The sequence below is a fragment of the Arachis hypogaea genome, chromosome 3 (assembly GCF_003086295.3).
Source record: "Arachis hypogaea cultivar Tifrunner chromosome 3, arahy.Tifrunner.gnm2.J5K5, whole genome shotgun sequence".
Classification (NCBI taxonomy): Eukaryota; Viridiplantae; Streptophyta; class Magnoliopsida; order Fabales; family Fabaceae; genus Arachis; species Arachis hypogaea.
This window is the reverse complement of record NC_092038.1, coordinates 137003953-137015364: the sequence shown is the minus strand read 5'-3', so window position 1 is coordinate 137015364 and position 11412 is coordinate 137003953. Positions and strand designations below refer to the sequence as shown.

General features: G+C 37.1%; 1 protein-coding gene across 1 annotated transcript; it reads left to right on the top strand.

The window, feature by feature from the left end:
- Positions 1–5548, top strand: LOC112734284 (integrin-linked protein kinase 1). Its single transcript, XM_025783538.3, has 12 exons — positions 1–985; positions 1412–1486; positions 1592–1696; positions 2311–2396; positions 2649–2769; positions 2940–3019; positions 3158–3220; positions 3338–3459; positions 3785–3870; positions 4390–4514; positions 4597–4728; positions 5212–5548. The coding sequence occupies exons 1-12, from the start codon at positions 545–547 to the stop codon at positions 5216–5218; spliced, it is 1443 nt and encodes a 480-aa protein (XP_025639323.1). The 5' UTR covers positions 1–544; the 3' UTR covers positions 5219–5548.
- The last annotated feature ends 5864 nt before the right edge of the window (positions 5549–11412 follow it).

Below are 11412 nucleotides of genomic sequence, written 5' to 3'. Positions count from 1 at the left end.
ACGCAAAAAGAGATGACATGTGTTGTTATACTCGTTTCTCATGATAATGCATATTTTATCTAGTGTGTCTTCTAGTCACCACCATTATTATTAGAACTCATCCTTTCCATTATGCCGAACTAATCATCATTCGCCCCAAAATATAATTTAAAAAAAAAAAAGCAAAAGAATTTCAATTACTTATTTTTTTATTCGTTCTTCTTCTTCTTCATTAACTTCACCCTCCCAAATTAGCAAACTCACGCAAACATTTTCCTTTCTTTTTTAATAAAAAAAAATAAATAAACAACTAAATCAGCTAAAAAAACCTTACTCCATTGAATGTTGAATTGAATAAGATTGGTTTTGTTATGTTGTTATTGTTGTTACATTCATTCGTTCATTCATTTTCTCTTTTAAGTCCAAGCATGTAGAGAGAGAGAGAGTAGAGAATCGGAGATTATTATCTGCGATTGATTTGTTGATTGGCTGAGAGATTCTTCGATCTGAACCGTTCGATCGACCGGAGACAACGAAGGAACGGACAGACGGACGGTCAATCGCGATGGAGAGCATTGCCGCGCAGCTGAAGCGCGGCATATCGCGGCAATTTTCGTCGGGTTCGCTTCGTCGGAACATGAGCCGCCAGTTCACGAGACAGGCGTCGCTGGACCCTCGCCGGAACAATCTCAGGTTCAGCTTCGGGAGGCAGTCGTCGCTCGACCCGATCCGGCGAAGTCCGGTGACGCCGAGGGACGGGGAGGACGACCAAGAGCTCACGGTTCCGGACAACCTCGATTCCACCATGCAGCTTCTGTTCATGGCGTGCAGAGGTGACGTTAAGGGCGTTGAGGACCTCCTCAACGATGGCATCGATGTAAATAGCATCGATCTCGATGGACGCACTGCGCTTCACATCGCCGCTTGTGAGGGCCACGTTGAGGTCTGCGCTCTCCTTCTCAGCCGCAAGGCTAACATCGACGCTCGGGATCGCTGGGGCAGCACGGTAATTTCCTACACTCACTCTCTTCTTTCCATCTTCTTTTTCCGATTATAGAAAGTTGACTAGATAGATTCTCACTCTCTTCTGACTCGCGATCTTATGCAATTATTATAGGTGGCACTTTTTTTTTTCCTCCGAATTTTGTTATTGTTTTTCTCTCTGCTCAATTATTTACATTTACATTTTTCTAATATATAATGTCGGATAATAATTTTATTTATTTATTTATATTTATCTTTAGGTTTTTATATAATTTAAAATAAGTTAATCTGAATATGTCCAGAATTTAATAATATAGTACTATCTGAAATCAATCACGATGTCAGAGCCTCAGAGTCCGTTTATTATGCTGAAAATTAGAAATTAGATTTTCGGCAACATTTTTTTTAGAGGAAAAATTTAAGGTGTAATGTATGAGTTGATTTGCAGGCAGCGGCTGACGCCAAATATTATGGAAATACAGAAGTTTATTATATGCTGAAGGCCCGTGGAGCAAAAGTGCCGGTATTATACCCTTTGTTTTACTGATATCATGTATCTGCAAAATAAGGTCGAAGTGAATTATTGCATCGAATTTGGAGACTTATTGAATAATCTTTGTTGTGTTAGAAAACCAGGAAAACTCCAATGACTGTTACAAATCCTCGTGAGGTTCCAGAATATGAACTCAATCCCTTAGAACTCCAGGTTCGGAAGAGTGATGGAATTTCAAAGGTATGCTCTTTCTTTCTTCAATATTTCTTAGAATAAACTTTGACTTCGAGAAGTTCAATTTTTAATAAAATGGATGTGAAAGAAACAACTGTCTCAATCTGGCAAAATATAGCATTTTTTTTTCATACTATATTCATAAGTAGAAATTTGATTCAATTTTTTTGTAGAAACATCCGTATAATTATTTAGTATAATTAGTTAGAAGGTAAATAAAAAAAACTGAGATAAAATTCGTATTAAAAATGCTGTGTATAAATACATAAATTGTTTTATACATTTTTAATATGTATTTTATACGTGATTGATTTAATGGTTAATTTTTATATACATATAGCATGATTGTTTGATATTTATCGCCTTAATTTTCATTTGACCTGTTAATTTTTGTTGTTTGGATTTGCTTCATACGAATACAGGTGGCGTCTAACGTATAGTGTTATTTTCCCCAATTTAATGCTTTTTCTTATGTATGAAGTTGTCCAATACTTGTTGAAACTGAGTTCACTGGATCTACAAACATCTTGCATGATCAAGCTAAATATCAATATATGACTATATATTAAATTTATAAGCTTGAGTAGTTCATCACTCATCTTTCATCGATCTCTTTGTAGGGGGTATATCAAGTAGCTAAATGGAATGGCACAAAGGTTGCAGTGAAGATACTAGATAAGGACAGTTATTCAGATCCTGATAGCATGTATGTATACACATCTCAGCAATATTCCATATTTGTTTGTCTATGTGTGTGATATGCTTCTTGTGACTCATGATTCAACTGGACCATTCTATGCTTATCCTACTTGGCTATGATTTTGTTTATCTGCATTTTTTACTACTACTTTTCTTTTTGATTTCCAGTCAAGTTGATGACTTAAATTGCTCTTTGTTTCTATAGTTTTAATTGCTTAACCTTGGCACTGAATTTTTATTATTTCTATAATTCACTCAGAAATGCCTTCAAGCACGAGCTCACGTTATTAGAAAGGGTACGGCATCCTAATGTGGTCCAATTTGTTGGAGCTGTCACTCAAAATGTACCAATGATGATTGTGAGAGAGTACCATGCTAAGGTAAGCTTACCCTTCTTTCATCTCTCTCTTTTCCAGAGGTGTTCTTGATGAGAAAGGGGAGAGAGAAGGTGCAGGTATCAAACAAGAAGGAGCATGAGAATTAATACATCTCCATCAGATGACATATATCCAACTTACTATACAGTGCTCGTACCTATGTTAATTTTCAGGGTGACCTTGCAAGCTATATTCAGAAGAAAGGCCGGCTTTCCCTATCAAAAGTTCTACGGTTTTCTCTTGATATTGCTAGGCAAGTACCATTTTAAGGAACTCTATGCTGCATGAAATCTTTCAGAACAAGTCTTTACAATGCATTCAATGATTATAGATTTATGCAACATTCTTCCGGGTTATTTATATAAGATATTTGATAATTTATTGTTAGCAGGGGAATGAACTATCTTCATGAATGCAAACCAGAACCAGTTCTCCACTGTGATTTAAAGCCAAAGTAAGACCATTTAAAACAATTTGGTGTCTATTTACAATTTAGAAGTGCATTTTAATTTAAAATTTTCTCATTGGGATTACTGTTCCTTTAATATATGAAATTTTGGTAAGGTGCCAGAAATATTTTGCTGGATAATGGAGGTCAACTAAAGATAGCTGGGTTTGGAAATGTGAGATTATCGCATATCTCACCTGATAAAGCAAAGCTGGCAGAGCCTGTCTCCAACATTGACCTTTTAAGTAAGTTTTAAGTGCCAAAATCTTTTAACTCTGGTTTCATATCCTTCCAAATTGATCGGAAGTTTTCATTCTTCTGTTGTCCATTCATGCATTAAGAGTGTTTGAATTTGTAACAGCTATTTAAAAGTTGATTAGTATTTGGAGGCATTTGTAACTGACATAGTAGGCGCTTTGTGCAATGTTGTTTGGGAAAATCCAATTGTTTGCAAATTATAGAAAGAAAAAAAAATTAGATATGAAAAATGTATTTGTAATGCTACTACTGCTACTGAACACTGGAGTTGCTAATCTATATATATCTTTTCTTGTGGTTCAACAATTGTAGGCGTGTACTTGGCTCCAGAGATTTACAAAGATGAAGTATTTGACAGAAGCGTGGACGCATATTCTTTTGGTCTCATCTTATATGAGGTACCAACTATTAAAATTTTGATATATTAATTGTTATATTACTAGATTTGCCAATGTTGAAGGTGATTTTCTCGAGATTCTTGTTTTTTGAGCTTTGAGAATTGGGACACCATCCGGCTTTGCGAAAGCCATCTGGATGTGAGTGTAATTGGATCCTGGCACTTAATTGATGCACGTAAGTGGAAAAATTATGGGCTGTTCAGTGGTCATTACTCATTAGCTAGAGATTTTGTCTAGTGACAAGCACACCATCAACAACTGACATGAAAACCAAAGTCATGAGTTCATACTGAGTAGTTATGCATTGGTGGTATATGTTGGGGAAGGGATGAGTTTGACAAAAAAGATTGTCTTCACATCTATTCATAACGTTCATTTGTCTCCCTTATAGTCCTATTTAAGGGGATGTTGTTCCTTAGGATTCCTGAGTTCTTAATTTGGTAGTCCCTTAATATTCCTGATACAGTTCTAATTTAATGAATACCAATTCCTTTTGTATTATTCCTTCTATGGACCCAGATGATTGAGGGTGTACAGCCCTTCCATCACCACTCTGCGGATGAGGCCTTGAGAATGATGTGCCTAGAAGGGAATAGACCACCATTCAAGGTCAAAGCAAAACATTATCCTCCGGATTTGAAAGAGTGAGTGAATTTTCAAGTAAATAAAAGGTAGATCTTCATTTTAATTGTAAAGGTGTCTTGTCTTACTATCATGGTGTTGCAGGTTGATTGAGGAATGTTGGGATCGAGAACCTGTTGTCAGGCCAACATTTTCCCAGGTCATTGTACGGTTGGATAAAATTGTTTCAAATGGTTCGAAACACGGATGGTGGAAAGATACTTTTAAACTTCCTTGGTATGTTTCCTATTATCATTATATAGATTTTAATTTCTTTGGAGTAATTGTAAGCATGATAGTTTTCACGTATACTTTGAACTACTAGAATTAGTCACTCTCACTCCCATGCGTGAAATGAAAAACAAGAAAGTTGGACAGAATATAGCGAATTAGCGATGATGAATTAAATTTTTGAAATTTGTTGGTTGGGGAAAAACTCACTACAAATTTGTGCATTACTTACTTTTTACCTTGAATGAAATAAGACAAAGGGATAACGAAGTGAGGTTGCACAATTTTCTTAGAATCTTCATTTCTTCTAAAGTTAGGTGTATATGATAGGAATATTTGCTTTGGACCATTTTAGTTGGGTTTGAGACTTTGAGCAATGATTTTTGTATAGAGGACATAACGCATAGTATTTACTGTTCCCTTCATTAATGAACTGCTGCTATTGGGTTCTCACCTGGCATTACCATGTGAATATTTCAATATGTGCAGGAAATAAATAACAGAGGAGGAAGTACCACAGAGCACAAGAGGAGAAAGACCGAGGTTCCATCCTCAGATACGATTTGTGAGGCTCATATTGATGTATAGTTAATAGCCATTGCAATTAATAACTTGGGAACTCAAATAAATATGATTGGATTTGAGCATAAAAATGAAACTCCTGCGACTTCACTTCCGTTCTCCGTCCGATAGAGGGAGAGTTTGGAACAGCTCCTCTTTGTAAACTAAAATGTTTCATAATTCATACGGTGTAGAGATCCTTTACTCTCAGAAATTTTCTGATGATCCACTGTATCTTTATGTCCTATACATATTTTAACTACTACTACTACTTGTTACTGTTTGCAGTTTGCACAATATATGCTTAGATATGGACTCTACTACTTTACTCTCTCGATAAGGATCAGGTATCTTTAAGCAAATTAATAAAGATAACATCCCATATATTACATTCTCTCTTTTCAACTTTTCTTTTAAGCATAGTCGTTCTCGTATTCTTTCTACCTTTTTTTCTCTATTAATATAAACAAACAACTCAAAATTAAAAGCTACTTTCATTTAAAATAATTTTGACTAATACAACGGGCAAATGACGGAGATAAATCAAATGCATGGATAAATTACGTATGTCATTCAAAGCAAATATAATGGTACCTGGATCTTCCAAAGAATATTACTATATAAATCGAATCACCATAATTCGAATTATAATTTCTAGTAGTAATTTGAATTAGGCTGCAAGATTTACTAGAAAAAGTTAAAATACACGTAAATCGAATTAGATCATTTCAATTTACATAAGATCTAAGTAAATCGATACAGGTCCCATAGATTTAGTAAGCAACGCAGCAGTTTCACTTATTTATAGTAATTTGAATAAGAGAAGTTCAAATTAACCGAAGGTTTTGTGTCCATAGTAATTCGAATTTAGTGGTTTCGATTTACGTAAATCTACCTCCCCTAATTCAATTTATATAAAAACGAATGCTCAATGTAAATCTACTTGTCCTGTTTCGATTTACATGTACGGTGGCTATATATAATTCAAATTCACTTCATTTGAATTACATTTCACTACCCCATACCCCACTAAATTCAAAGAAAGTGACGCAGTCTATCAAAATGAAAGACGACCCAAATCGAATCTACCGCTTGAATCGAGTCGCACATATCGTTGGTAGCGTGCATGACGAGGTTAGTAAAATAAAATTTAAATTTTATTTTATTTTCTGTAAGAAATAAACTATGTGTTAGTTTTGTTAAAATCAGTTAGAACTTGTTTATTAACATGATTAGAATGTGTAAACTTCAAGTAGTAGTTAGAGGTTTGATTTATGGGTAGCAGTGTGTTAGAAGCTACTTACTGATATTAAATTGTTTAGAACTTGAATATTATAATTGATAGAATTTGTAAATCTCAAATAGGGGTTAGAGTATTGATACAAGGATAGTAGTGTGTTAGAGTATACAAATAAAAATGCATGTTACAAAAGGGATTCTGCGAGTTTAATAGAAATCTGGCTAAAGTAATTTTCGATGTAAATGATCTGTTTTAGGTAATTTATCTTTTGTAAAGTTTTATGATTGTAAGAGTATTTTTTGAATGTCATGCAGCCCCATTGCTGCATCTTGAGCAAGAGGAGACATCATGGTATGTCGTTAGACGATAGGATCATGCCGTACGTCCAGATAGCTGAGCTGGTCTAGTCAATCCGATAGGCAATCCGATTGGCCCAGTCACACATGACCAGGTCTTCAGAGCGGAGGATGTCAAACCAGTAGTCGAACTCGACTTCGGTATTCACATAAGCAGCATTCACTAGAAACCTCCTAGCAGTTCGCCGCCACATGTCGGATGCAAAATGCCCTGTATACATTAGGTGGAAACCAACCCCCATAAGGAGCCTCTAGTGCAGCCTTAATCCCGTTGTGCCTATCTGATATAACTAGAATGCATGGTTGAGGCGTTATGTGCTGTCGAAGGTGGGATAAGAAGAACGACCACGACTCTGCATTCTCACCCTCCACAAGTGCGAAAGCGACAGGAATGATATTGGAATTGCCATCCTGAGCAATCGCAACTAGCAGTGTACCACCGTATTTGCCGTACAAGTGGATCCCGTCGACACTAATCAGAGGCTTGCAATGTCGGAATGCCTCAATACACGGTGAGAAGGTCCAAAAAAGCCGGTGAAAATATGCTTGCTCCTCGTCCACTTGGCCACCCAATCGCACAGGACTCGTCCTCAACACTGCAACACTACCCGGCATCTCATCTGTACATCTAGCACTCATCGCGACAACTCATCATATGACTCTTTCCAGTCTCCGTAAATCTGAGCCACGACCTTCTACTTAGCCATCCAAACCCTCCTGTAAGTCGGTCTGAAACCAAAATGGACTTCTGTCGCATTCTGAAGTACCTTGATCGACACTACAGCATCGGCTCTAATCATAGGCAGTATGAAAGCCGAGATCACATGGTAATCTAGCCTCCTGTGATCACTGGATATCGAGGTAGCCAGACAAGTATGCGGTCCATTGTACCGTTTTACCTCCCAAATATCTCTGTGCTGTCGGAGACTGATACGAATCAACCATGTGCATCCGTTGCCGAAATACTTACACTTGTCATGGTACTTGCGGTAATCGGATTCCAACACTTTATACCCAACCCCACGTTGGATGTTGTAAGTCTCACGCTCAACACGGCCTCCTCTTTATCCTGAAACTGCTGACCAACTTGAAACTCAACTAGTCCTCCTGTATCCTGTATGTCTCTGGTCCCAAATCCGATAGGCAGGGCAGGTTCTCTCTGTTGTCTCATGGCATCCAAGTCCAAAGATAAAAGTGCGGGAGGTACTGCGGAGTTCCTGAACTAGCTGCTCCACCACCCCCAGCTGGAGTTTTCCTCGCATCCTCATCATTGCTATCATTGGCAATCGTGGCGGGCTCCACATCATCATAATCCTCATCCCAAAATACATCTTCCACACCATCCGGTGCTCCACCCTGTCGGGATTCTGGTACCACATCATCAATGCCATCGCTATCGCAACATCAACTACGGGCCCAGTGTCAACCCTTTCTCTGTCACGAGTGCGGTTTAGATCAGCAGTGAAGGATGGGAAGGCCACCAAAACTGCCTCAGGCTCAATCACGGGCAGAAATGAAGAGACACCAACAGGCCTCGAACTAGAGCAGACTGCTGTGGCTGAAGGTAGAGAATTCCAGTTAGAACCTCTTGAACTAGAGACCACATCCACAAGCTTGGCCAACAGCTTAGGGGTCCTCACCTCTGGGAATTACCGACGACAATGGACAGAACTTCCAAATCTTTGTCGCTGTCTATGACGAACGAATCATACTTCACATCATCCCGCAAAACGGATATCGGAATTCTGTAGAATAACCTCTCCACCCGTTTCATGCCTTGCAGCCCCAGTTTTCAGATTATAGTATCCTGAAACTCGTTGAAGGTTTCATGAAAACACTAAGCGGATCCTTATCAGTAAACTTAATTCTAAAACACGTTTTTTTTCTTAATCGACCCTTTATAGTGCACCAAAACTAAGAAACTCTCATCAGTAGCCATTGTGGGGCTCACTATGATGAAGAATTCACATTCCACATCTATTTATATACATTTACACCATACTAAATTGAATTACCCAACATCCATTTATATATATTACTGAAACTACAGCAAATCTACCTCCCCTAATTTGATTTATTTATATTGATCTCGACGGAGGTAAATCGAATTAGACTACTTCAATTTACTTGAAAACGTACAAACCATGCATAAATCGAATGGGGCTAATTCAAATTATATGGAAACCTAACAATACATACATAAATCGATAGAGCCTAATTCGATTTACATACATCTTTACTAAATCGAATTTTCCTCTTTCAATTTATATAAAATTGTGCTAAATCAAATTTGTCTGCTTCGATTTACATAAAAATGTCCTTAAGGATATACAAGTAACGATTTTATATTTGAGTGATTTGCGTAATTTATCTCAGTCCCTAATACAACAATATCTTTTGCAAGTGAGTTTTTTACAAGTTGCGAAATAATATTTCTATTTAATCATTCACTTAAAAGCTAACTAAATTTTAAATTGTTCTCTAGTCATCGATCGGAAAAAAAACATTGAATAGTATATATATATATATATATATATATATATATATATATATATATTGTTGAGTCTGCAGAATTTTGACTTCTAATAGCTACAAAGTAATATGAAATTGAACACTACTCACAATAATGCACTCACTATATAATTACTAAAGAGAAAAGGAAATAAAATAAAATAATAATAATAATATGAAAAGAAGATGTGAATGTAGTTGTTATTGTTGATGATAATTGAATTGAAATTCTACAAACGTTTATATAGTGGTTATATGCTATAATTTCAACGGATAGAAATAAAACCTTCCTATAATAACTCTTAGCCTTCCTTTTCTTTCTCTCTCCCTCACAATTCTCCACCTCGTTCACAATTTGAAATCTATGTAAATTTTGGACGATCAAAGAATAGTATTTGTATTCGGTTGCATCATTTGACAATGACTGCCTAACATGGAACAATATTAAGCAATTTCAAACAGTGTTGGAACTTGCTTCCTGACACCATTTTAGTCAACATGTCAGCGGAATTTTCATCTGTATGTACTTTTACAAGAGAAATGTCACCTTTCTCCATAACATCACGCACGAAGTGATATCTAACATCAATATGCTTGGTACGAGCATGATGAATCTGATTTTTAGCCAAATAAATTTCACTTTGACTATCACAATTCAGATCCACGCAATCTTGCTTCAACCTCAAATCATCTAGAAGACCTCTTAGCCACAATGCTTCTTTCACCCCTTCTGCTACTGCCATGTACTCAGCCTCTGTAGTAGATAGTGTCACTGTAGCTTGTAACATCGATCGCCAACTAACTGGAGCACCATGTATTTTATATACATAACCAGTCGTAGAACGTCTTCTATCTAGATCACCAGCATAATCAGAATCAACAAAGCCGCTGATTTGACATGATTTTCCACTAAAGCATAAACCTGTGTCAATGGTGCCCTTCAAGTTTCTTAATATCCACTTGATTGCTTCCCAGTGTGCCTTACCCGGGTTTGCCATGAACCTGCTAACAACACTTACTGCCTTTGAAATATCTGGGCGTGTACATACCATAGCATATATTAGGCTACCGACTGCACTAGCATAAGGTACATTTTTCATGTAAGCCTTATCCTCTGATGTTGTGGGAGATTGTTTACCAGAGAGCCTAAAATGTGGAGCCAACGGCGTTACCACTGATTTAGCATTTTTCATTTCAAATCTTTCAATGACGCGCTCAATGTATCCTCTTTGGCTCAAGAACAATTTTTGGCTTGATCTCTCCCTTTTAATTTCCATGCCTAATATTTTTCGTGCAGCACCCAAGTCTTTTGTTTCAAATTCTTTACCAAGTTGAACCTTTAACATATCTATCTCTACCTTGCTCTTAGAGGCAATAAGCATGTCATCCACATACAATAGAAGATAGATATAATCACCTCCAGGAAGCTTACGAATGTATACACAACAATCATAATTACTTTTGGAAAAACCTTGTTTTAACATAAAGAAGTCAAATCGCTTATACCATTGCCGAGGAGATTGTTTCAATCCATATAGCGATTTCCTCAAGCGACATACCTGACTTTCTTTACCCTCAACCTTGAAACCCTCAGGTTGATACATGTAGATTTTTTCCTCTAAGTCACCGTGTAAGAATGCAGTCTTCACGTCTAGTTGTTCCAACTCAAGATCACCATGAGCGACAAGACTTAAAAGCACCCGTATGGAAGTGTGTTTCACCACTGGAGAAAATATCTCATTGTAATCAACACCTTCTTTCTGTGCAAATCCCTTTGCTACTAACCTAGCTTTGAATCTTGTATCATCTGACTTAGTAGGATCTTCTTTTCTTTTATACACCCACTTACAACCAATTGCAGTCTTTCCCACGGATAATGGGACCACATCTCATGTCTTGTTCTTATGAAGAGATTGCATCTCTTCCTCCATAGCGACCAACCAACTCTCTCTATCTTTGTCTTTGATAGCATGTTTGAAGGTGACCGGCTCATCATCCTCCACTGAGAGTGCATAATCTACC